At 43.2% G+C, this 27,780-nt stretch overlaps 1 protein-coding gene across 1 annotated transcript in view; it reads left to right on the forward strand.

Moving 5' to 3' along the window:
• Positions 1–1,382: 1,382 nt before the first annotated feature.
• SCAF4 (SR-related CTD associated factor 4) overlaps positions 1,383–27,780 on the forward strand; it is a 176,884-nt gene continuing 150,486 nt past the window's right edge. The window contains exon 1 of the mRNA XM_075854538.1: positions 1,383–1,747. Coding sequence (XP_075710653.1) covers positions 1,718–1,747 — 30 coding nt within the window. The 5' untranslated portion in view covers positions 1,383–1,717. The remainder of the gene's footprint in view (positions 1,748–27,780) is intronic.

A 27,780-nucleotide genomic window follows, 5' to 3' on the forward strand; every position in this document is an offset into this window, starting at 1 on the left:
TTATTTTTCCATCGACATCGCCATATAACGGCTTTTTTTTTCACCACGTGTTGTCGTTTTTAATGACACTATTTAATGTACCAAATAACGTACTAGGAAGCTTTGAAAAACTATTTTCCCAATTATTTTTCTTTTTTCCGCCATTCACCCTTTGGTAAAAATGAATTTACTCTACGGGTCAATACGATTACAGCGATACCAAGTTTATAGTTATTTTTATGTTTCATTATTTTTACAAATAAAAACATGTTCCAAAAAAAAATTAGCTTTTCGTCGCCATATTCTGAGACCCAGAACTTTTTTATTTTTCCGTCGATGGAGTGATGTCAGGGCTTCTTTTTTGCGGTGCGAGCTGTAGTTTATATTTGTACCACTTTTTATTCCAAGTTTTGTGGCAGGTGAAGAGGCCAGAAAACAGCGATTTTGGTTTTAATTTTTTTTTTACCGTGTTCGCCATGTGGGTTAAATATTGTTATAATGTAATATTTCAGACTTTTACCTACGAGGCGATAGCAATTTTGAAGTTTTTTTACATGGCTTTTGGGGAAAAATAGGAAATTTTATTTTAACTTTTTTTATATATGAAAAACTTTGGCTATATTCACACATTTGTGCCTCAAAATTACGTTTGGAAGTTTGAGGCAGATTTTCCTCTCCCTGCACGCCGATTTTCGCAGCGTTTTTCGCCCGCGGCCATTGTGAGCCGCGGGCATAAAACGCTGCGAAATACGCTTTTCTGCCTCTCATTGAAGTCAATGGGAGGTCAGAGGCGGAAACGCCCGAAGATGGGACATGTCGCTTCTTTCTCCCGCGAGGCGGTTTTAAATCAACGGGAGGCATTTTTGGGCCGTTTTTGACTCGTTTTTTGGCGCGGTTTCCGCGTCAAAAAACTCAGTGTGAACATAGCCTTTAACTGTATTTGACCTTTAGTTTATTAGTCACCGTTGCAGTGAAGTGTCGGCCTGAGCACGCTCAATACTTTTCCTCCTGCTTCCCGCTGAAAATATACGACGGGCGTGTGGAGGGGTTAAGTGCAGATGTTTCCCGTGTTTATATGCAGTTTTGAGGCAAACTTCGTATCAAATTCCACAGTGTTTCTACAACAGCGGGGAATAGTATAATCTAGTCTCGGAAGCACATTAGAAATTGTCAATAATCGATGATTTCTTCCATTTCACCTCATAGAGCTGGCTTTTATTTATTTTTTCTGTCAGTAACCAATGCCATCAGACTTGTTGTTTGGTGGAATTATTTGCATGACAAATCACCAGCTTGCTACGAGGGACCATCAACACACAAACGCCAATGTCGCCTCAGTCACCTGACACAAAAGGCGGGAACCCTCTCAAAGGTCACATGACCGCTTTAGAGCGGACTCTGGAAGGCGGGAAACCAGTCACGTCATGGAGAGGCGGGAGGGGCGAGCGTGCGGCCTGACTGTGGTTTCCCATCGTGCCTTGCGCAGCTGTAAGTCGGCCATCTTGTTCCGGCGGTGAGGCTGCGAACCCGTCACCTCAATCTCCTTTTTCTTTTCTTCAAACCTTGCCCCCCTTCGTCCATCCCTTCTCTCTATTCACGGGACATGTCGGAGGTGACGCAGCAGCCGTAGCGGTCTCTCTCGGAGCAGGATACTGAGGGGAAGAAGAATCTGCCTCGGAGACGTCGCCTGACCCCTCCTCTCCCGCGGTCTCTGCCCTCACACCGTATCACAGACAGCATGGACGCGGTGAACGCATTCAACCAGGAGGTGAGGTTGCGTGGAAGTGTACTGAAGCGAGGGGTTGGTCTATGAGGCCTGAGGATAAGGCTCAGGCCTTTTGTGTACAGGGAAGATGTAGCGTTCTGGGGGAGGGAGGGGGGATAGTCCAGTGCAAAATAAACAGGTCAATGACCTACTGAGCAGTAAAGACAATAATTTGCAGGTAGAAGTAGAGTCTAGATAACAGCAAGAGGCTACCACATCCTCCACTCTGCTGCCATTTTCTCTGGACATCAGGTGGAGGAGGGGTGTGGTGCCCTCTAAGAGGCTGCACAGTCTGCAAAGGTTTAGTTATAGGCCTTGGCAGAGACACAAATTGACAAGAACACTAGTGATGATTGTCGTCAATTTGGCACGTGGGAGGAGGAGATCATTTGGATTTTTCTAGATGAATTTATCTTTATCACTTTGTTAATTAATATTTCTGTTGAAAAGGTTGGGCTGCTGTAACTGTAAAGAAGCCTTTCTTATGTTGATGGAGCTACTTTTTTCTACATATATAAAATGTCTATGTCCTTTTTGTATAGTATTTGGAATGAAGAATTGATGTGCTTGTTTTTTGTATTGGTCTTGTTTGTTTTTTTTGTATGTAGGTTATGTTTTAAAGATGAGTGAATCTCCCGAAATGTCTGGGTCAATTGGGTCTGAATGAATTCGCCACGAATCGGGATTGCCCTAACTGATGTCTTCTAGGACTCTATCCAAGTTTGATACAGTCCTAGAAGACATCAGTCAAGCAGAGCAATCGGGGCACTCGCCATACCGCCCCTGGACTTCCATAGCAACACGTCCCTGCCGGCCTCCTGAGATGACCTAGTTTTGCCCCTTAGGACCGCTCCGCTTGTAATTGGCTGCAGCGATCACATAGGGCAAAATTTAATCTCACCTGCCAACCTCCTGAGACGTAGTTTTGTCCCATGTGACCAATGCGGCCCGGTATGGACGCGTCGCTATGGGAGACAATGGGTTGCCTTTTCGTGAGCCGCCTACCCGAAAACTTTCAGATTTTGAGAAATTCGTACTGACTTGTGTTGAACCATAAACTAGTACCTGTTTTTAGGCTTGTTTTTGAAGTTATGCCAATGCCGTATTTTCCAACCTTGTATTATAGACTCATGTTCTCAAGTCTAATAGCTTTGTTTACACTGCTCCCTTCCGTTAGATGGGGGTGCTTTAACCCCTTAACGCACCTTGATGTAACTACGTCATGGTTTGCACTGCATTAAGGCACCATGAAGTACAGTTACGTCATGGTGACAGAACAGTGGCATCGGCTGTCTATGATCAAAAGCGATCGCGGCATCTTAGTTGTTTCCAGGAGACCGGCAAAGCTGCGACGTGGTCGCACGGATGCCGATCATTACTATGGGAACCGGAGGCCAACAGTGTCTTCCTGGTCTGCCACGTACGAAAGCCTGAGGCTCCGCCCGGAGGTGGAGCCTAATTGGTTTGCTGTAAGTGAATAGCTGACCGCTCTAAAGCATTGCATTACGTGGGTAGTGCAATGTATTAGAATAAAGATGAGAGGTGCAGGCCCTCAAGTCCCAAAGTGGGACAAAAAAAGGTAAAAAATTGAAACCGCCTTTTTTCCTATAAGTCTTTTTATTATAGGAAAAAAAATGAATACGTTAAAGTACACATTTGGTATCATCGCGTTAGTAACAACCCAAATTATAAAACTGTTATTTTTCCTGCACGGTGAACACCGCAAAAAAATAAATAAAAGAACAATGGCAGAATTTTTTTTTGGTCACCAACCCTTCTAAAGTATAGAATAAAAAGTGATAAAAAAGTCGCACGTGCCCCAAAATAGTACCAATAAAAACTACATCCCGTCCCGCAAAAAAGTCCTTACACAGCCTTGTCAACGCAAAAATAAAAAGTTATGGCTTTCAGAATATGTGGACACAAAAAAATTAATTATTTTTCAAAAAAGGGATTTTTTTTTTTTTGTGCAAACGCTGTAAAACACAAAAAAAAAGATATACATATGGTATCGCTGTAATCGTACTGACACGCAGAATAAAGTAAAATGTAATTTATAGTGCACGGTGAACACTAAAAAAAACCTGTCAGAATTGCTGGTTTTTGGTCACCTTGCTTGCCAAAAAAATGGAATAAAAAGTGATCAAAAAATTGCGTGTACCCCAAAATTGTACCAATGAAAACTACAGATTGTCCAGCAACAAATAAGCCCTCACACCGCTCCAGTGGAGGAAAAATAAAAAAAGTGCTGCCTCTTAGAATATGGCGACAAAAAATATGGTGTTCAAAAGCGGATAAGATTGGGCACCATTTATAAGTGCGACACTGGCCAGACATATGCGGGTTATTTATTTACAGCATTATTATACCCTCTTATTATGCACTGATGTACTCCACACAGATTATAATGTGGTGGTATATGTAAACTGAGAGACCAGTGAAACACAAAACAGAACTACCAAGCAAAAGCTGCGCACCAAAAGCCAAATGTTGCTCCCTCCCTTCTGTACCCTGCAGCGTACCCAAACACCAGTTTACGTCCACATATATGACGTTGCCATACCCGGGCGAGCTGGCTTAACAGTTTGAGATATTTGTATTCAGTGGCACAAACTGGGCACAACATATTGTGCACTAAGTTAGCATATCAGTGGAAAATTGAAATTTTCACTTTGCACCATCCACTTGGCACTAATTTCTAATGTAGAATCACTGTGGGGTCAAAATGCTCACTACACCCCTTTAAAATGCCCTAAGGGGTGTAGTTACCAATATGGGGGTCACTTCTTGGGGGTTTGTTTTACTATTTGACTTCAGAGCCCTGCAATTGTGGGCCAATGCTGTGAAAATCACCAAAATAGAACTCAAATGCGCATGGTACGCATGCTCATTTGTCCAGGCAAATGATAAATGCCTTGAGGGGTGCAGTTTCCAAAATGGGGTCACTTTTTGGGGCTTCCAATGTCTCTGGTACCTCAGGGGTTTTGCATATGCGACATGGTTGCCATAATCAAATACAGCAAAATCTGCATGCCAATAGCACTCCTTCCCTTTAGAGCTTTGCTGGGTGTCCAAATAGCAGTTTATGACTACATGTGGGGTATTGCCGTTATCGGGAGAAATTGCTTTACAAATGTTGGGGTGCTTTTTCTCCAGTATCCCATGAGAAAATGAAGACCTTCTACAATTTAGTGGAACAAAGCGTAGATTTTCACTTTCACGGCCTAATTCCAATAAATTCTGCAAAGGACCTGTGGTGTTTAAATGCTCACTATACCCCTAGATAGATTCCTTGAGGGGGTGTAGTTTCCCAAATGGGGTCACTTTTGGGTGGTTTCCACTGTTTTGGCCTCTCGAGGGCTTGCAAATGATACATGGCTCCTGAAAAACAATCAAGCTAAATTTGAGCTCCAAATGGCGCTCCTTCCCTTCTGAGCCCTGCTGTCGGTCCAGACAGCAGTTTATTACCACTTATGGGGTATTGCTGTACTCAGAAGAGTTTGCTTTACCGTTAGGGTTCCTCTTCTCCAAGAAAGCGAAATCTAAAGGGCCAAAATCTGTAATATCAACTGTTACGCCAGGGTCAACAGTAAATTCAGGAACAAAAGGGGTGCCAGTACTTGGGGGGGGGGGGGGTTTCCAATTTCCAATGTAGAGACAACTCCTCAAGAACTTCAGGTTCTTGGCCATGTAACACTTCCATCTGCCTTTGCACTTCTGCGCTAGTACAAGGCGGACGTTCTACATTTTGGACACTGGCTTTCGCCCTTTTTGCACTGGGGCCAGACATAGCACTGTCATCAGAGCTTTCTGTATCGCTTCTATCAAAGGCAATGTCGCTTTCTGAACTTTGATCAATGTCCATGCATAATATTGAATAAGCCTGTTCCACGAAGTATTTTTGCGTGACATCCTTATTGGTTTTAAAAAAATTTTTGTGCTTTTTAAGTTCACGCTAATTGATTCGAAACACCTTGGGACCTTTATCATGCTTGATAAAGGTCCCAAGGTGGGACGGAAACGTTGCATTTGCCATGTTGGCACAATAAATTTCACTTTTTCATCTGGATCATCGGAGTGCTGCTGAATTTTCTTTTTGGATATATGTATGGTCTTTGGATCGGGACTATCAGCTGGCACCCTTCATTACTTGATCTCGTACTTGGAAACAGAGTGCTGCCGTCTTTCTACAGATCCCCGGATGTCCACTGTATCTGACAGCTGACATCCTGCTGTAACGGCTGAAGTTAGCTTGGATTCCCTGCCATTAACCCCTTAAAGGGAATGTGTTGCTAGCAAAAAATGTTTTTTTTTTTTTAGTTAAACAATTAGTGTGTAGGTGATTAAACATTTGTTCTAATTTTTTTTTATTTTTTTTCACGAGTCAGGAAATATTATAAATTAGATTCTAATTTATAATATTTCCCAGCACTGGTCACTAGATGGAGCAATTCCCAAAATTGCATCATTGCATGTGGTAAAGCAACCACATTGCTTTATGCTGCAAAATTGGGAAAAAATCCCTCGCTCTAGTGAGCTCTCAGAATCCCCCCCTCCTTTATCCTGGCTAGTGCCGGGAGAAACGAGGGGATTGAACGGTCTAACCTCCTACACTGTGTGTCGCCATTTTTGAGCTAACACACAGTGTAGAAGGTTAACATACAGTAGTAAACACACTGAAACACGAACATACATATAAATCACTTGCCTGCTCCTGCCGCCGCCGCTCCCTCCGGTCCGTCCGCTCCGTCTGCTGCCGCTGCTCCAAGTGCACAAGTCCGGAAGCCGCGACCGGAAGTAGTAATCTTGCTGTCCGGCCGCGACTTCCGGTCCACAGGAAAATGGCGCCGGACGGCGCTCAGTTCAACTTGGACTGTGTGGGAGCGGCGCATGCGCCGTTCCCACACAGACGGCGTACACCATAGTGGATGGAACGGGCCCCGTTCGCATTCACTATGGGACTAGCTGCCGTATTCCATGTCTGTATGTGTCGTTAATCGACACATACAGAAATGGGAAAAAAAATGGCAGCCCCCATAGGGAAGAAAAAGTAAAAAAATTAAAAAAAAGTAACACACAAACACACAAATAAATACAAAAGTTTTTTATAAAACACTAACATCAAACTGATATAAAAACATTTTTTTTGGCGACACTATTCCTTTAAATGCAGAAGTCAAAAGCGATGGCTACATTTAAGGTGTTTGCAGCTCATCGATACCCCAGTAATGAAATCGCCGGGGTGTCGGTGGCTGCAATGGCAACCGGAGGCCTAATACTGGCCTCCCGATGTGTCTAGCACGGAAAACTTCCATCTCCCGCCCGGAGGCGGGGCCTGAAAGGCTTCTGTATCCGCCGGCAAGATGGCGCCGGCTCAGGAGATGAGCCGGCATCATCAGCGGTGGATATCATCTGTATGTTACAGCTGACATCCACCTGTAACGACAGGAACCGGAGCTAGTTCCGATCCCTGCCATTAACCCCTCAGATGCAGCGATTGGATGCTATCGCTGCATCTTTGTGGTTTCTAGCAGATCGGCAGCTGTGCCCTGCAATGACACGACTGCCGACTGCTATTATGACACCAGGAGACCTAACAATGGCCTCCTGTTTGCCATTACGGAAGCCAATTAGGCCCCGCTCGGAGGCGAAGATTAATCGGCTTGCTGTCAGTGAATGACACAGATCTAATACATTGCACTACGTAGGTAGTGCAATGTATTAGAAAAAAAATCTGACAGTTGGACCTTCAAGTCCCCTAGTGGGACTAAAGTAAATTGTAAAAAAATTAATAAAGTTGTTAACATTTTAAAGAGGCTCTGTCACCAGATTTTGCAACCCCTATCTGCTATTGCAGCAGATAGGCGCTGCAATGTAGATTACAGTAACGTTTTTATTTTTAAAAAACGAGCATTTTTGCCCAAGTTATGGCCATTTTTGTATTTATGCAAATGAGGCTTGCAAAAGTACAACTGGGCGTGTTTAAAGTAAAAGTACAAGTGGGCGTGTATTATGTGCGTACATCGGGGCGTGTTTACTACTTTTACTAGCTGGGCGTTCTGATGAGAAGTATCATCCACTTCTCTTCAGAACGCCCAGCTTCTGGCAGTGCAGACACAGCGTGTTCTCGAGAGATCACGCTGTGTCGTCACTCACAGGTCCTGCATCGTGTCAGACGAGCCGGCACCAGAGGCTACAGATGATTCTGCAGCAGCATCGGCGTTTGCAGGTAAATCGATGTAGCTACTTACCTGCAAACGCTGATGCTGCTGCAGAATCAACTGTAGCCTCTGGTGCCGATGTGGCCGACATGATGCAGGACCTGTGAGTGACGTCACAGATCTGCACTGCCAGAAGCTGGGCGTTCTGAAGAGAAGTGGATGATACTTCTCATCAGAACGCCCAGCTAGTAAAAGTAGTAAACACGCCCCGATGTACGCACATAATACACGCCCAGTTGTACTTTTACTTTCAACACGCCCAGTTGTACTTTTGCAAGCCTCATTTGCATAAATACAAAAATGGCCATAACTTGGCCAAAAATGCTCGTTTTTTAAAAATAAAAACGTTACTGTAATCTACATTGCAGCGCCTATCTGCTGCAATAGCAGATAGGGGTTGCAAAATCTGGTGACAGAGCCTCTTTAACCCCTTAAGGACGCAGCCTAGTTTGGGCCTTAAGGCTCAGAGCCCATTTTTCAAATCTGACATATTTCACTTTATGTGGTAATAACGTCGGAATGCTTAAACCTATCCAAGCGATTCTGAGATTGTTTTCTCGTGACACTTTGGGCTTCATGTTCGTGGTAAAATTTGGTCGATATATTCAGTCTTTATTTGTGTAAAATTGCAAAATTTAGAGAAAATTTACAAAAAATAGCATTTTTCAGAATTTAAATGCATCTGCTTGAAAAACAGACGGTTATACCACCCAAAATAGTTACTAGTTCACATTTCCCATATGTCTACTTTTGATTGGCATCGTTTTTTGATCATTCTTTTATTTTTCTTGGACGTTACAAGGCTTAGAACATAAACAGCAATTTCTCATATTCTTAAGAAAATTTCAAAAGCCTTTTTTTGAAGGTGCCAGTTCAGTTCTGAAGTGGATTTGAGGGGACTATGTGTTAGAAACCCCCATAAAACACCCCATTTTAAAAACTAGACCCCTCAAAGTATTCAAAACAGCATATAGAAAGTTTTTTAACCCTTCAGGCATTTCACAGGAATTAAAGCAAAGTGGAAATTAAATTTGCAAATTTCATTTTTTCTGCTGAATTTCAATTTTATTCAATTTTTTTTTAGTAACAGAGAAGGTTTTACCAGAGAAACACTACTAAATATGTATTGTCCAGATTCTGCAGTTTTTAGAAATGTCCCACATGTGGCCCTACTGCGCTCGTGGACTAAAACACAAGCCCTAGAAGCAAAGAAGCACCTAGTGCATTTTGAGGCCTCTTTTTTATTAGAATATATTTTAGGCAGCATGCCAGGTTTGAAGAGGCGTTGAGGTATCAAAACAATGGAAACCCACCAGAAGTGACCCCATTTTGGAAATTACACCCCTCAAGGAATTCATTTATGGTTTTTGTTATCATTTTGACCGCACAGTTTTTTCACAGCACCTATTTGAATTGGGCTGTGAAATGAAAAAAATGATATTTTTTCCAATAAAATGTCATTTTTGATCAAATTTTCTTATTTTCACAGGGAACAACATACCCCATTTTGTTGCCCAATTTGTCCTTAGTGCGGCAATACCCCATTTGTGGTGATAAACTGCCGTTTGGGCCCATGGGAGGGCTCAGACGGAAAGGAGCGCTATGTGTTTGTTGGAGTCCAGATTTTGCTGGATTGGTTTTCGGGTGCCATGTTGCATTTGCAGAGCCCCAGAGGTATCAAAGCAATGGAAACCCACCAGAAGTGACCCCATTTTGGAAACTACACCCCTCAAGGAATTCATTTATGGTTTTTGTTATCATTTTGACCGCACAGTTTTTTCACAGCACCTATTTGAATTGGGCTGTGAAATGAAAAAAATGATATTTTTTCCAATAAGATGTCATTTTTGATCAAAATTTCTTATTTTCACAAGGAACAACATACCCCATTTTGTTGCCCAATTTGTCCTTAGTGCGGCAATACCCCATTTGTGGTGATAAACTGCTCTTTGGGCCCATGGGAGGGCTCAGAAGGAAAGGACCACCATTTGGCCTACTGGAGCTTTTCTGGTGCTAAGTCATGTGTGCAGAAGCCCCTGAGGTACCAGTACAGTTGAAACCCCCGAGAAGTGACCCCATTTTAAAAACTACACCCCTTAAGACATTCATCTAGAGGTGTAGTGAGCATTTTGACCCCACAGGTACTGTGTAAAAGATAATGCGCAGCAGATGGTGCAGTGTGAGATTTGCAATTTTATATATGTATATGCCATTTCAGTGTCCAATATAGTGTGCCCAGCATGCGCCACCGGAGATATACACCCCTTAAATTGTAATGTGGGTTCTCCTGGGTACGACAATACCCTACATGTGGCTGTTATCAGCTGCCTGGGCATACGGCAGGGCTCAGAAGGGAAAGATGAGGGGGGTAAGCTGTGCGGAGTGCATCAGGGTAAATTGAAAATCAAGGGATGTATGATACATTTTAAAACAATCTTTTATACAGAGCCCTGGTTTTTCGGGACACGTGTCACATTGGTATATTGTGTTCTTCCTTATCCCCCTCTTATAGCAGACTCTGCACCTCTTTTGACTCTTTCCCTTTCCACCGGTTTGGGGACCTTCTCCTGGAAAGTGTTGCCCTGGTACGATGCGCCCCCCCTTCCTGTTCCCTAAAGATTAGATCTTGAAATTCCAGGAAAGTTCCCCTCTGGCCTGCACATCGACGTAGCACATACGCATTGTACAAAGCCATCTGTATGATGTGCCCGGCCAGCTTCTTATACCTCACCGCATGGCGCTGTAGGGCTTCAGGACTTGATTTGACAAGTCCATCCCTCCCATGTACCTATTGTAGTCCAGGATGCAGTCTGGTTTGGGGGTGGCCTTTCCTTCATATATCCTAAATCTGTAGGTATACCCTGATGCACTCTCGCAGCTTATACATCTTCACGCCATACCTTGCCCTCTTACCTGGCAGGTACTGGCGGAATTGAACCCTCCCTTTAAAATGTACCAGGGACTCATCAATAGAAAAACACTTCTCGGGGGTGTATGCTTGGGAAAACCGGGCACTGGAACGGTCTAATAGGGGTCTCCGTTTATACAAACGGTCAAAACTGGGGTCATCTCGGAGTGGGCACGGCTCATTATCAGTATAATGTAAGAAGCGAAGTATTGCCTCATTAATTTATTTTTTTAGGTTCCAGTTAATTTCTGAAGTTGCTTTGAGGGGCCCATATATTAGAAACCCCTATCAAACACCCCATTTTAGAAACTAGACCCCTCAAAGTATTCACAACAGCATTTAGAAAGTTTATGAACCCTTTAGGTGTTTCACAGAAATTTAGAGCAAAGTAGAGGTGACATTTACTCTTTTTATACCATTTTTTTTATAACACAAAAGGATTTATCAGAGAAACGCAACTCAATACTTATTGCCCAGATTCTGCAGTTTAGAGAAATATCCCACATGTGGCCCTCGGGCGGTAATGGACTGAAGCACCGGCCTCCGAAGCAAAGGAGCACCTAGCGGATTTTGAGCCCTCTTTTTTATTAGGCACCATGTCCGGTTTGAAGAGGTCTTGTGGTGCCAAAACATTGGAAACCCCCCAAAAGTGACCCCAATTTGGAAACTAGACCCCTTGAGGAATCCATTGTAGTTTTCATGGGGTGCATGCGGCTTTTTGATCAGTTTTTATTCCATTTTTAGGTGGCGTGGTGACTAATAAACAGCAATTCTACTATTGTTTTTGTATACTTTTTTTTTTACAGCGTTCACCGTGCGCTATAAATGATATATTAACTTTATTCTGCGGGGCGATACGATCACGGCGATACCAGATGTTTATAGTTTTTTGTTATGTCTTATGGCGTTTGCACAATAAAATACGTTTTGTAAACAATCATTCACTTTTTGTGTTGCCTTATTCTAAGAGCCATAACGTTTTTATTTTTCAATCAATAAAGCCGTGCGAGGACTTATTTTTTGCGTAACGAACTGTATTTTCCATCAGTACCATTTTTAGGTACATGCGACTTTTTGATCTCTTTTTATTCCATTTTTTGGGAGGTGAAGTGACCAAACAATTGTGATTGTGGTACGGTTTATTAATATTTTTTTTTACGGCGTTCACCGTGCGGGATAAATAACAAAATAATTTTGTAGTTCAGGCCGTTACGGACGCGGCGATACCAATTATGTATAGTTTATTTGTTTGTTTATATATTTTTATTAATAATAAAGGCCTGATAAGGGAAAAAGTGGGACTTTTACTTTTATTACTTTTAAAACTTTTATTTTCTTATTTTTACACATCTTTTTTTAACTTTTTTTTTACTTTATTACTTTGTCCCACTAGGGGACATGAGGGCAGGAGGCCCTGATCGCTATTCTAATACACTGCACTACATGCGTAGTGCAGTGTATTAGAACTGTCAGCTACTCACTGACAGCAAGCATAGTGGGTCCTGACGTTGTCAGGACCCACTAGGCTTCCGTCTATGGCATAGCCGGACGCCATTGTTTGGTGTCCGGTTGCCATAGTCACCATCGCCGGCCGCTATCGCGTAGCAGGCCGGCGATGGCAGCTTAACCCCTAAAAAGCCGCGATCTCTATAGAACGCGGCTTTTAAGGGGTTAATCAGCGGGGACACAGCGATCGGTCCCCGCTGTAGGAGCTGTGACAGCTGCTGAACAAGACAGCAGCGTCACAGCTCCTGTATGTGTCGGGAGGACGGCCGAAACGGCCGTTACTCCCGAGACGTACTATTACGGCATGGAGCGCGAACGATACAGCTGCCATGACGTAATAGTACGTCAAGGAGCGGGAAGGGGTTAAGTAACAAAATAAAACACAATCGCCCTTTTTCCCTTATCAAGTCCTTTTATTATTGAAAAAAAGAAATAAACCATACATATTTGGTATCGCTGCGACCGTAACGACCTGAACTATAAAATATTATGTTATTTATCCAGCGCAGAGAACGCCGTTAAAAAAAACAAACTCAAAAACACTGCCATAATTACTGTGTTTTTTTGGTCCCGGTCTTCCAAAAATTGAAATAAAAAGTGATCAAAAAGTCGCATGTATCCAAAAATGGTGCCTATAAAAACGATAGTTCGTCTCACAAAAAACAAGCCCTTATACAGCTCCATTGACGAAAAAAAATTAAAACGTTATTGTTCTCACATCATGGCGACAGAAAAAAATACATTCTTTTTACAAAAGTAATTTTATTGTGCAAAAAGTTTTTTAACATATAGTTCTATAAATTAGGTATCGCCGGAATCGTACTGGCCCGCAGAATGAAGCAAACATGTAATGTATAACTCGTGGTGAACGCTGTATAAAAAAACCCCTAAAAAACCCCTAAAAAACTATGCCAGAATTGCAGATTTTTTTGGTCACCATGCCTCTCAAAAAATAGGATAACAAATGATCAAAAATTTGCATGTAATAATAGTCTTACATACGTCAAAGTAAACCAATCTAAGCGCCATTGTTTATGGCATATTATATTTCTGGAATGTTCTGTATGTACATTTCCTTGATCCAATGTGATGTATTTTACAATCAGAGATGTGTGATTGATTTTATACTTGTTACTGTAACAGTTCTTAATAAAACGAGTTTAAAAAAAAAAAAAAGTCGCATGTACCCCAAAATGGTACCAATAATAAGTACTACTCGTCCCGCAAAAAAAACAGCCCTCATACCACTAACTCTATGAAAAAATAAAATTAGTTAAGGTTTCCATAAGTCAGGAATTAAATAAATATGCAGGGCAGAGGGGAACATTTAGTCTGTTTCAAGAGGCGATTTATCGGGGCCCTAAAATTAGGGAACCAGGAAGGACGGGGGGCCCAAACATATCTGCTAGAAGCGAGGGCGCCTGTATTATACCAGGACAACACTTCCCAGCAAAATTCCCCAAACTGCAAAGGTGCGGAGTGTGGACCAAAAGGGGCATAAGAAAGGACACCATTTATCAGTGTGACACCGGCCTGTGCAGAAATGATTGCTTCACATCGTAATACTCATCGATGGATTATTTTATTGTTTACCCCATTATTATACCCCCTGATTATGCTCCTAATGTACTCTGCCCAGTTTACATGTGCCCCCACATTATAAACTGAAACGCCAGTAAAACTCCAAACAAAACCACCACCAAGCAACATCTGTGCTCCAAATGGCGCTCCCACCCATCTGAGCCCTACAGTGTGCCCAAACCGCAGTTTACTTCCACATATATGGCACCGCCATACCCGGGAGAACCCTTTTAACAATTTTTGGGGTGTGTATCTCCAGTGGCATAAGCTGGGCACGACATACTTGCCACTGAATTGGCAATTCTTGGGAAAAATGTTAATTTTTACTTTGCACCATACGCAGCGCATTTATTTATGGAAAAGACCTGATAGGTGAAAATGCTCACTACACCCCTTGATAAATGCCTTGAGGGGTGTAGTTTCTCAAATGGGGTCACTTCTGGGGGGTTTCTTTTATTTCCCATCTGAGCCTCTGCAATTGTGAACCAATTCTGTGTAAATCGCCAAATTAGGCCTCAATTTCGCATGGTACTCTTTCACTCCTGAGCCCTGTCAAATGTCCAGGCAAAAGATTAGTGCCACATGTAGGGTGATTTCTAAAACCGGGAAACACAGCATAATAATTAGAGAGCTTTCTTGTTATGGTGGCACAAGCTGGGCACCACACATTGGCATATCTATGGAAAAAAAAAATCCAATTTTTACTCTGCAACATCGAGTGCACACTAATTTATGCAAAACACCTGCGGGGTTAACATGCTCACTACACACCTAGGTGAATACCTTGAGGGGTGTAGTTTCCAAAATGGGGGTCACTTTTGGGGGGTTTCCACTGTTTTGGTCCCACAGGGGTTTTGCAAATGCTACATAGCGACCAGAAACCAATCCAGCAAAATCTGTAGTCCGAAAGCCAAATGGCACTCCTTCCCTTCTGAGCCCAAAAATTTGTTTATAACCACATATGGGGTATTGCCATACTCGGGAGAAATTGCTTAACAAATGTTGGGGTTCTTTTTCTGCTTTATTTTTTGAGAAAATAAAAAATGTTGCACTAAATCTACGTCTTATTGGAAAAAAAATTTCATTTTTATTTTCACTGCTCAATTCAAATAAAATCTATGAAACAGCTGTGGGGTCAAAGTGCTCACTACACCCCTAGATTTCCTCAAGGGCTGTAGTATCGCAAATTGAGTCCCTTTTGGGTAGTTTCCACTGTACTGGTACCTTAGGGGCTTTGCAAAAGCAACATGGTGTCAAGAAACCAATCCAGCAAAATCTGTGCTCCAAATGCGGCTTCTTCTCTTCTGAGCCTTGCCGTGTGCCCAAACATCAATTTTTGACCACATATGGGGTATTGCCGTTCTCTGGAGAAGTTGCTTTACAAATGTTCTTTTTTTTTTTTTTTGCTTTTATTTGTTTAGAAAATGAAACATTTTGAGCTAAAGCTACATCTTATTGAAGAAAAAGGATTGTTTTTATTTTCACTGCCCAATTCTAATAAATTCTATGAAACACCTGTGCGGTCAAAATGCTCACTAAAACCCCTAGATAATTTCCTCAAGGGGTGCAGTTTCCAAAATGGGGTCACTTGTGGGGGGTTTCCACTGTTTTGGTCCCTCAGGGGCTTTGCAAATGCGACATGGCCTCCGAAAACCATTCCCGCTAAATAAGAGCTCCAAAAGCCAAATAGTGCTCTTTCCATTCTAAGCCCTGCCATGTGTCCAAACAGCCGTTTATGACCATGTGGGGTATTGTTTTACTCAGGAGAAATTGCTCTACAAATGTTGTGGTGCCTTTTCTCCTTTAGTACTTTTGGAAGTTAAAAAAAATTAGCTTAACCTACATTTTATTTGAAAGAATGTAGATTTTCGTTTTCATGGCCTAATTCCGAAAATTTCTGCAAAAAAACTGTCCAGTCAAAATGCTTACTATACCCCTAAATAAATTCCTTGAGGGGTGTAGTTTCCCAAATGGGGTCACTTTTGAGGGGTTTCCACTGTTTTGGTACCACAAGAGCTCTTCAAAGCTGACATGGTGCCTAAAATATATTCTAATAGAAAGGAGTGTCCAAAATCCACTAGGTGCTCCTTTGCTTCTGAGGCTGGTGCGTCAGTACATCACCACACTAGCCACATGTGGGATATTTCCTAAACCTGCAGAACTTGGGCAATAAATATTAAGTTGCGTTTCTCTGGTAAAACTTTGTGTTGCAAAAAAAAATGGATTAAAAACTGATTTCTGCAACAACAAAAAATGAAATTTGTACATTTCATCTCTAGTTTGGTTTAATTCCTGTGAACCATCTAAAGGGTTAAGAAACGTTCTAAATGCTGTTTTGAATACTTTGAGGGGGTGGAGTTTTTAAAATGACTTTTTGGAGGTTTCTAATATATAAGGCCTTAAAAGCCACTAAAGTTCTAAGCCTCGTAACGTCCTAGAAAAATAAAAGGATGTTCAATAAACTATGCCAATCTAAAGTAGACATGTGGGGGATGTTAATTAGCGACTTATGTGTGGTATAACTGCCTGTCTTACAAGCAGATACATTTTAAATTTAGAAAAATGCCAATTTTTGTAATTTTCCACAAAATTTTGGTGTTCACATTTAAATACTGAATCTATCGAGCAAAATTTTGCCAGTAACCTAGTCCAATGCGTCACGAGAAAACAATCTCAGAATCGCTGGGATAGGTGAAAGCATTCCGAAGTTATTACCACATAAAGTGAAACATGTCAGATTTGAAAAATGAGGCTCTTTCAGGAAGGTCAAAAGTGGCTAAAGAGGGAAGGGGTTAATCATGGTGATCACATGCTTACCAGCCGAACCAATCTGTTCGGCTGTCAGTGAGCAGATTGCTTGGGAGCTGGGGACACTAACACAGTCGGCGTCTGAGCGCTTTTCACAGCGCTATGCCTGCTGGAGCAGTGATCTGTAGATTCACGCCCTGGCTGCACTGGGTATATGTGAATTGGACGTGAATCTACAGATTGTCGGCATGAAAGGGTTAAAGAAACAGCTGATTTGTATTCTGTATACAGAGCTGCTGTATCGTTCGCCAAGACCTGAATCCGTCAGTCCCGTGGACTGACAAGTTCAGTGTCAGATTACAGGTGGAGCCTGTGTGTCAACCTGCTTTCTCTGAAACCGTCAGTAACGCAAACCTGATGGGATTTAGCGCTAGATACATCTGCTCTGTATAGAAAATAAAGAACAGCTGTATCTCAAAAAGTAAAACTATTTTTTTAATAAAAACTAAAAGTTGCAGTAATCAAACTGACCTTTTTAGTAAAAAAAAAAAAAATGCCTTTTCAAAGATCAACATAGCGTTTAAATGACAATCTTCCTCCATATTTTTTTCATCCTTCACTTCCAGCTGCCTCTATTGCTGTCTCATCATCCCTATAGTAGGGATGCACGATGCATCGAGACTTCGATACTGTGCATCCCCAAACGGTTCGATACAGTTATTTCATGTATTTCGATACTGAGCTGTGCGGCTGCACAGCTAAGTATAGTAAAACATGAATGTATGAGAGCGGGGCTGCAGCTGTGTGATAGTCATTGCCCCGCTCCTGACAAGTGCGCGCTGTCCGGATGATGCGATGCGGCCAGCGCTGCACTAATGAGCGGCGGCACTGAAGACAGAACATGGCGGGCGCACTGAAAAACACCCTCATGTTCTGTCCTCCGTGCCGCTGCACATTAGTGCAGCGCCGGCTGCATCACCATGCTGACCACGCGCACACTTATGTCAGGAGCGGGCGATGGCTGTATTACACAGCCGCAGCCCCGCTCTATAACGGCGGAGATCAGAGAAACCTCTCATCTCCGCCGTTATTCCCCTGAATGCTGCGATCACAGCTGACTGCAGCATTCAGAGGAAAATCAGAAGGGGGGGGGGGTGCCCCTTGGATCGCGTCACAGGAATTGAGGGACATACCATATATGGCCAGACGGCCCAGGGTCCATTGAAGAACCCTAGGGCTGTCTTACCCAAGTATGCCCCAACAGGAAATATGGTATGACCTAACAGCCTGTGTACAATCAGTACACAGGCTAATGTACTGGCATGCAGATATATGCCAGTACATTAAAGTTTAAAGAGGCTCTGTCACCAGATTTTGCAGCCCCTATCTGCTATTGCAGCAGATAGGCGCTGCAATGTAGATTACAGTAACGTTTTTATTTTTAAAAAACGAGCATTTTTGGCCAAGTTATGACCATTTTCGTATTTATGCAAATGAGGCTTGCAAAAGTACAACTGGGCGTGTTGAAAAGTAAAAGTACAAGTGGGCGTGTATTATGTGCGTACATCGGGGCGTTTTTACTACTATTACTAGCTGGGCGTTGTGTATAGAAGTATCATCCACTTCTCTTCACAACGCCCAGCTTCTGGCAGTGCAGACACAGCGTGTTCTCCAGAGATCACGCTGTGACGTCACTCACAGGTCCTGCATCGTGTCGGCACCAAAGGCTACACTTGATTCTGCAGCAGCATCAGCATTTGCAGGTAAGTAGCTACATCGACTTACCTGCAAACGCCGATGCTGCTGCAGAATCATCTGTAGCCTCTTGTGCCGACACGATGCAGGACCTGTGAGTGACGTCACAGTGCTGCACTGCCAGAAGCTGGGCGTTGTGAAGAGAAGTGGATGACACTTCTATACACAACGCCCAGCTAGTAAAAGTAGTAAACACGCCCCGATGTACGCACATAATACACGCCCAGTTGTACTTTTACTTTTCAACACGCCCAGTTGTACTTTTGCAAGCCTCATTTGCATAAATACGAAAATGGTCAGAACTTGGCCAAAAATGCTCGTTTTTTAAAAATAAAAACGTTACTGTAATCTACATTGCAGCGCCTATCTGCTGCAATAGCAGATAGGGGCTGCAAAATCTGGTGACAGAGCCTCTTTAAATATAAAGTAATGTTAAATTTAAAAAAATACACATACAACTTTTTTTACAATAAACATTAAAAGAAGTCTCAATACATAAAATATACACACATTCAGTATTGGCGCGGCCGTAAATAACCTGCGCAATTTTTTTTGCATAATTTATGATGCGTACGCTGTAAAAAAATAAAATAAAAACCTGCTTTCTTTCACTTATTGTGGGGCACAAGGTGTGATGAATTTAACCTCCATGTGCCTTAGGCCGGATTTACACGAGCGTGTGCGTTTTGCGCGCGCAAAAAACGCTGCGTTTTGCGTGCGCAAAAGGCAATTGACAGCTCCGTGTGTCATCCGTGTATGATGCGCGGCTGCGTGATTTTCGCGCAGCCGCCATCATAGAGATGAGGCTAGTCGGCGCCCGTCACTGTCCAAGGTGCTGAAAGAGCTAACTGATCGGCAGTAACTCTTTCAGCACCCTCGACAGTGAATGCCGATCACAATATACACCAACCTGTGAATCAAAAAAGACTTTCAAACTTACCATGAACTGCCTGCTTCCTCCAGTCCGGTCTCCCGGCCGTTGCCTTGGTGACGCGTCCCTCTCGTCATCCGGCCCCACCTCCCAGGATGACGCGGCAGTCCATGAGACCGCTGCAGCCTGTGATTGGCTGCAGCCTGTGCTTGGCCTGTGATTGGCTGCAGCTGTCACTTGGACTTAATTGTCATCCCGGGAGGTCGGACTGGAGGAAGAAGCCGGGACTTATCGGTAAGTCCGAACTTCTGTTTTTTTTTTACACGTATATGTATATTGTGATCGAAAGTCACTGTCCATGGTGCTGAAACAGTTTAAGTCTTTCAGCACCGTGGGCAGTGACTGTCTCCTGACGTCGCGTACCCGAACATTTTTTGCCGGGTTCGGTCAAAACGAGTTCGGCCGAACCCGGTGAAGTTCGGTACGCTCATCTCTAATTTGACACTCCGTTTGGATGTTTGTAAACAGAAAAGCACGTGGTGCTTTTCTGTTTACATTCATCCTTTTGACAGCTCTTGCGTGATTTTCGCGCATGCAACGCAGTAGCGTCCGTGTGGCATGCGTTGTTTTCACGCACCCATTGACTTCAATGGGTGCGTGTTGCGTGAAAAACGCACGATTATAGAACATGTCGTGAGTTTTACGCAACGCACTCACGCTGCGCAAAATTCACGCATCGTCTAAACAGCCCCATAGACTATTATAGGTGCGTACGACACGCGTGAAAAGCACGCGCGTCGCACGCGCGTATAATATGCTCGTGTAAATGAGGCCTTACTTTAATAGTAATTAACCCCATCATGTACCTTACACATTAACCCATTATGACTGAGAAACATGATGTGATGAATTTTGAATGTGCCTCACATTAATAGCTATTAACCCCACCTCGCGCCTCACATCAGAAAACGGAAGAACTTTTTTTTACTTTTTATTACTGTTGGCAAAGTATGGTTTTGGTATCGAAATTGCAGTCCTAAACTATCGGTATCGAAGTCCAAATTCTGGTATCGTGACATCCCTACTCTATAGTCACCTTGCTGCCCCTGATGTAGCTCACCCACCCTCCAGGTGCCTTTCCACCCACCAGGTGCCTTGCAGCCCTGGTACTGCCTCCCTACCTGCCAGACATCTCCCTGCCAACATAGTGCCTTAGGGCCCCTGATGGCACATCTCCACGCCCCATGTGCCTCACTGTACCTGATGGTGCGCCTCTAGCCAACAGAATCTTCCCCACTCACTTTTTTTTTTTTTATGTGTATTTAACAAAATCGAGATTCAAATCTAGAATCGGCTATAGGGTTGAAAAATATCTAGATTTAATTTTTGGGCAATATCGCCCAGCCCTACGTAACGCTCCTATCTCTCCCGGCAGTGCATCGTGAAGCATAAAAAATAGTCCCCCTAACAATCTCATTTAGCCCTCATTGTTCTAATAGGGCCTACCTGCTACCTTTGCGTCTTCTCGGAGGAGGACAGTGCTAATGTGCATTCTCTGCTTCTCTGAATTAGATATGAAGTGATTATAGATTTCATTGACCGTATCACCTGAATGTATTAATGTGCAGCACCGAGCCTCAGCAGGGGAGAAACCAGAACGGTGCAAGCGTGTCCACTGCTACCCGCTGCAGCAGGTGGACAAAGCTATCTGGACAAAAAAAAACAGGTTTTTTTTTTGTGCGGAGTAAAATTATCAATGTATCTTTCTAAGCTATATTTTGCGTGGGATAATCTCTTTAAAGGAACAGTGTCACCAAATTTTTTTTTTTAATATCAGTTTTATGTTAGGGTTTTATTAAAAACGTTTATATTTATTTGTGTGTTACTTTTTTCTATTTTTACACTTTTTCTTCCCTATGGGGGCTGCCATTTTTTTTCCCATTTCTGTATGTGTCGATTAACGACACATACAGACATGGAATACGGCAGCTCCAGTCCCATAGGGACTGCGAACGGGGCCCGTTCCATCCACTTTGGTGTACGCCGTGTGTGTGGGAACGGCGCATGCACCGCTCCCACACAGTCCGATTTGAAATGCGCGCTGTCCGGCGCCATTTTCCTGTGGACCGGAAGTCGCGGCCGGGCAGTAAGATTACTACTTCCGGTCGCGGCTTCCGGACTTGTGCACATGGAGCAGCGGAAGCAGACGGACCGGAGGGAGCGGCGGCGACTGGAGCAGGTAAGTGATTTCTATGTATGTGCGTGTTTCAGTGTGTTTTACTAGTGTATGTAAACATTCTACACTGTGTGTTAGCTCAAAAAATGGCGACACACCGTGTAGGAGGTTAGACCGTTCAAACCCCTCGTTTCTCCCGGCACTAGCCAGGATAAAGGAGGGGGGGATTCTGAGAGCTCACTAGAGCGAGGGATTTTTTCCCAATTTTGCAGCATAAAGCAATGTGGTTGCTTTACCACATGCAATGCTGCAATTTTGGGAATTGCTCCATCTAGTGACCAGTGCTGGGAAATATTATAAATTGAATCCAATTTATAATATTTCCTGACTCGTGGGAAAAAAATAAATAAATTAGAACAATGTTTAATCACCTATACACTAACTGTTTAACTAAAAAAAAACAAAACATGTTTTTCTGGCAACGCATTCCCTTTAAACGAACAGTAAATTTTTAAGCAAATTATGCTTCTCTACCAGTACTCCTGATGCATATTTTTTTTTCTCTTTTTATAAATTGTAGTTTTATCCATGCAAATTCTATGTGAAGTTACAGCCACTGTATGTCTCCCTTCCTGTAATCTGCTGTCCACTCCCTGTTAAGTGAAATCTGTCCCTAGGTAAGGGTGGACTGCAGAAGGTGGGGTTGTCTCTTCACTGCCTGGCGATACAAGTCCATGGAGCGGGTAGGGGGAGCCAGGAGGTGGGAGCGCGGAGAAACAAACCCGCTGTCCATACAAGCTTTTGGAGGGGGGGGGGCAGGAGTAGAGAAAGACACAGATGTGCTACGGTCTCCTTGTAAGCGTTACGCTCATACCCCAGTTCTGGATTCTCTGCTACTCTGTTCCTTACACTGCTGTGTAATGTCCTCCTAACTGCTGCTACAGCTTTATGGACAAAAGTATTGGGACACCTATAGGAGCCTTTGATATTCCATTCTAAATCCACAGGCATTAATATGGAGTTGGTCCCCCATTGCAGCTAAAACTACTTATACTTTTCTGCGAAGGCTTTCCACAGGATTTTGGAGTGTCTAGAAATTTTTGGCCATGCATCCAGAAGAGCATTTGTGAGGTCAGACACTGATGTTGGATGAGAGTGTCTGACTTGCAATCCCTGTTCTAGTTATTACCATAGGTATTCTATGGGGTTTGGGTTATTGCTCTGTGCGTGACAGTCAAGTTCTTTCACACCAATCTCGCCCAACCATGCCTTTATGGACCTTGCTTTGGGGACTGGGGCACAGGAAAGGTTCTCCCCCCCCCCCCCCCCCTGACTGTTCCCATAAAGCTGGAAGCTACAATTGTTCAAAATGTCTTGGCTTGCTGAAGCTTTAAGATTTCTCTTCACTGGAACGAAGAGGCCTAGGTAAACCCCTGAAAGAAAACCCCATAGCATTTTCCCTCCTCCACCAATCTTTACAGTAGGCACAATGCAGTCAGGCAGGTAACTTTCGCCAAACCCAGACTAATCCATCAGAGTGCCAGATAAAGAAGCGTGATTTGTCATTCCACAGAACACGTCTCCACTGCTCTAGTCCAGTGGTGGTATGCTTTACACCACTCCGTCCGATGCTGGCATTGTGCTTGGTGATGTAAGGCTGGCATGCGGCTGCTGAGCCGTGGCAACATGACATGAAGCTCCCAGGGCACCATTTTTGTGCGGATATTAAAGGGAATGTGTCGCTAAAAAATAACTTTTTTTTTTTTTTTTTTTTTTTTTTTTTTTTTTTTTTTTAGTTTAACAGTTAGTATATATATGATTAGACATTGTCTTATTTTTTTTAATTTTTTTCACAAGTCAGGTAATATTATGAATTAGATTCTAATTTATAACATTTCCATGTGCTGGTCACTAGAGGGAGCAGTTCCCAAAATTGCAGCATTGCAATGTGGTAAAGCATCCTCATTGCTTTATGCTGCAAATTTGGTGTAGACACACACTCTAGTGAGCTCACAGAATCCCCCCCTCCCTTATCCTGGCTAGTGCCAGGAGAAAGGAGGGGGTTGAATGTTCAAACCACCTACACTGTGTGCCGCCATTTTTTTGAACGAATACACAGTGTAGTAGGCTTACATACAGTGGTAATCACACACTAAAACACGAACATACACAAACGTAACTTACCTGCTCCTGCCGCCGCCGCTCCTAGTACTTTCTTCTAATCACATGTCCGGAAGCCGCGACCGGAAGTAGTCATCTTACTGTCCACACGAAAATGGCGCCGGATGTCGCTCGGCCGAAGACCTTCCGTTTGGACTGTGTGGGAGTGGTGCATGCGCCGTTCCCACACAGACGGCGTACACCATAGTGAATGGAACGGCTCCCGTTCGCATTCTCTATGGGGATGTATGTGCCGTATTCCATCTCTGTATGTGTCGTTAATCGACACATACAGAGATGAAAAAAAAAAATGGCAGCCCCCCCATAGTGAAGTAAAAGTAAGAGAAAATAAAACACACATAAATAAAATTTTAATACACTAAAATCTAATTTGATATAAAAAAAAAAAATTCCCGCGACACCCGTCCTTTAGGCCCCATGCACACGACCGTAAAAACTCCCGTAATTACGGGCCTTCTAGACTTCTAGTGGCCACGGGTACCTCCCCGTGCCGTTGAAAAAGATAGAACATGTCCTATTTCAGGCCTTAATAACGGCACGGACAGCCCATAGAAGTCTATGGAGCTCCCGTCATTACGGCAGCGTTGCTAGGCGACGTCCGTAAATAGTCACTGTCCAGGGTGCTGAAAGAGTTAACTGATCGGCAGTAACTCTTTCAGCACCCTGGACAGTGAATTCCGATCAGAATATAGAGCAACCTGTAAAAAAATAAGACTGTCATACTTACCGACAACTTCCTGCTTCCTCCAGTCCGGTCTCCTGGCCGTTGCCTTGGTGACGCGTCCCTCTCGACATCCGGTCCGACATCCCTGGATGACGTTTCAGCCCATGTGACCGCTGCAGCCAATCACAGGCCAATCACTGGCTGCAGCGGTCACATGGACTGCCGCGTCATCCTGGGAGGTCGGGCTGGATGTGAAGAGAGGGACGCGTCACCAAGACAACGGCCGGGTAAGTATGAATTTCTTTAACTTTTATTACAGAAAGGGCTGTCCCTTCTCTCTATCCTGCACTGATAGAGAGAAGGGCTGCCGATTAGTGCAGTGCTATTTTGCTGCCAAAAACGTGCCCGTAAATACGGGTGGAATACGGGTGACACCGGACCCATATTTACGGGCACGGGTCCGTAAATACTGGTGCAAAACAGATCAAATACGTGTGACACCGGACCCGTATTTACGGGTGGGAAAAAATACGGTCGTGTCCATGAGGCCTTAATCTGTAAAAGTCTGAACTATTACAATATATAATTATTTAACCCACACGATGTACGCCATAATAAAAGGAAAATGTAAACGTCAGAATCGCAATTATTTTTTTTTTTTTTGGCCACCTCATCCCCTACAGAAAATTGAATAAAAAGTGATCAAAACCTTGCATGTACCCCAAAATTGTAGCATTAAAAACTACAGCTTATCCTGCAAAAAATAAGCCCTAATACCACTTAAAGGGAACCTGTCACCAGCATTTCACCTATTGAACTTCTCCCTCACTGGCCGCTGCTATAAAAAGTTAATTGCCGTTATCCCCGCTCCTAAACTCCTCTTCCGACTGTAAATATCGGTCTGCAAACGTTTTGCGCCTTTTATCGTAATTATGCGTTGTCCCTTTGTGCGCACACACCAAAAGAGGACATCAATGCACAAGCGCAGGATTTTGTGTGCTGGGGGAAGGCGAGGAGCTCTCAATCAAAAGTAAGGAGGCGAAGTAAACTTGGAAAGACTTGAGGAATGAAGATATGACTCTTTCCAAACTAAGATTTGACTCTTTTCAAATGAAGATCTGACTCTTTTCTGCTAATTAGCATACGGTGTGGGAACACTAAAAAGCTAAATACTAAAGCTACAGAGCCGACTAAGAAGATAATTATAGGTTATATAGAAATGATTTTTCACCCACTACCACCAGGTATAGTCGGTTTAATAGGTGAAATGCTGGTGACAGGTTCCCTTTAATAGACAGACAAAATAGTTATGGCTCTGAATCTGGCAAAACTAAAAAACTAAATTTATTTTCACTTACAGTATTTTTCAGACTTTAAGACGCACCCAGGTTTTAGACAACAGAAAATAGGGAAAGAAAATGATTTGTTAAAAAATGTATTCCGTTTCACCACATTGAGAGCAAATTTTTTTTTTTATATAGATATTTTTCATCAATTGAGCGGTGTGAGGGCTTTTGTTTTTTGTTGAGCTGTAGTTTTATTGGCAACGTTTTTTTGGTATGTGCGATTTATTTTTATTTTATCACCTTTTTTATCTTTTTTTTTATTTCATATTTTAAGCAATAAGGTGACCAAAAAACTACGATGTTTCAATTTTTAAACTCACCGTGCAAGTTAAATAATGGTATATTGTAATAGATCAGACTTTTACAGACACAGCGATACCAAATTATTTTATTTTTTACATTGTGCTTAGTGAAAAATGGGTAAAGGTTTTGTTTTTTACACATTTTATTAGTTCCCCTAGGGGACTTGAACCAGCGGCCACTTAGTTACATGTGGAGTTACTGAAACAGCGTAACTTGGCTATTTCACGAAGGCCTTATTTGCACAAAAGTGTTATACGTCCGTGCTACGCGCGTGATTTTGACGCGCGTCGCACGGACCTATGTAAGTGAATGGGGCCGTTCAGACTGTCAGTGAATTTCACGCAAGGTGTGTCCGCTGCGTAAAACCCACGACATGTCCTATACTTGGCCGTGTTTTGCGCAGCACGCACCCATTGAAGTCAATGGGTGTGTGCAAAACGCGCACGGCACACGGAAGCGTTTCCAGGTGCCGCGCGCTACAGTAGTAAAAAGAAAAGCACCTCGTGCTTTTCTGTTTGTAAACATAAAAACATGAATAATTGATATAATACTATCTCACTGATAACCAAGGTTTTCGTTCCGTTAAATTGTAAATATGACTGCCTGATTTGAACGATTAAAATAAATTTATTAAGATATTCTTAAAAATGGGCCCTTAGAGCCAAATTAACAGGCTCAATCATTAGGTCAGCTATTATAATATATATGCTGAATCCCAATGATTGACTAGTAATAGCGCCGTACCACGCTACACCTTGCGCTATGTTGCGCTCGTCCGGCTCTTAAAGCCACGTACAATACTCTGGTCAGCAATAGGGTCAAAACCTCCAAGGTTTGGTAGCAAGCCCCCTATTACAAGATCACTGACCAGTATTCTTCTCAAAGTTAAATTGTTAGTTGTGATACTCTATCGTTAATCCTACGCGTTTCAGAACCACCGTTACTGGTGGAACCTCTTCAGGGATTATTAGTGTTAAACGATAATTTTTGATTTAAATGCCGGAGCGCACGGTTGTGTGCATTAATGAACCTCCCGGCCCGTGCACGATCAAGATATAATGGTCGCACACGAGCCGGCGAGGTGCCGGTCTTTTAAGCGGCTAGGGCCCGCCCCCCATACTGACATGCCCCCGGCGTACCACCAATCCACATCCGACACGTCACTCAGGACCTGTCAGGATTGTGGCACGCCTCCAATTTTCGGCAGCCAATAGGGTATATGTAAGACGACTAGCGTCCCTAGTAACGCTGGAGATCCAAAAGCGGATCTAATACTTCAATGGGGAACATTAAACTGTGAGTGGATGCAATGTCCTAAGCAGAGGACAATGCGCCGAACAAACGGCCCAAGACCCCCACTACTACTACCAGATTGCAGAGTGAACACCTCGCCGGCTCGTGTGCGACCATTATATCTTGATCGTGCACGGGCCGGGAGGTTCATTAATGCACACAACCGTGCGCTCCGGCATTTAAATCAAAAATTATCGTTTAACACTAATAATCCCTGAAGAGGTTCCACCAGTAACGGTGGTTCTGAAACGCGTAGGATTAACGATAGAGTATCACAACTAACAATTTAACTTTGAGAAGAATACTGGTCAGTGATCTTGTAATAGGGGGCTTGCTACCAAACCTTGGAGGTTTTGACCCTATTGCTGACCAGAGTATTGTACGTGGCTTTAAGAGCCGGACGAGCGCAACATAGCGCAAGGTGTAGCGTGGTACGGCGCTATTACTAGTCAATCATTGGGATTCAGCATATATATTATAATA

This window comes from Rhinoderma darwinii, chromosome 2 (genome assembly GCF_050947455.1).
Source record: "Rhinoderma darwinii isolate aRhiDar2 chromosome 2, aRhiDar2.hap1, whole genome shotgun sequence".
NCBI lineage: Eukaryota > Metazoa > Chordata > Amphibia > Anura > Rhinodermatidae > Rhinoderma > Rhinoderma darwinii.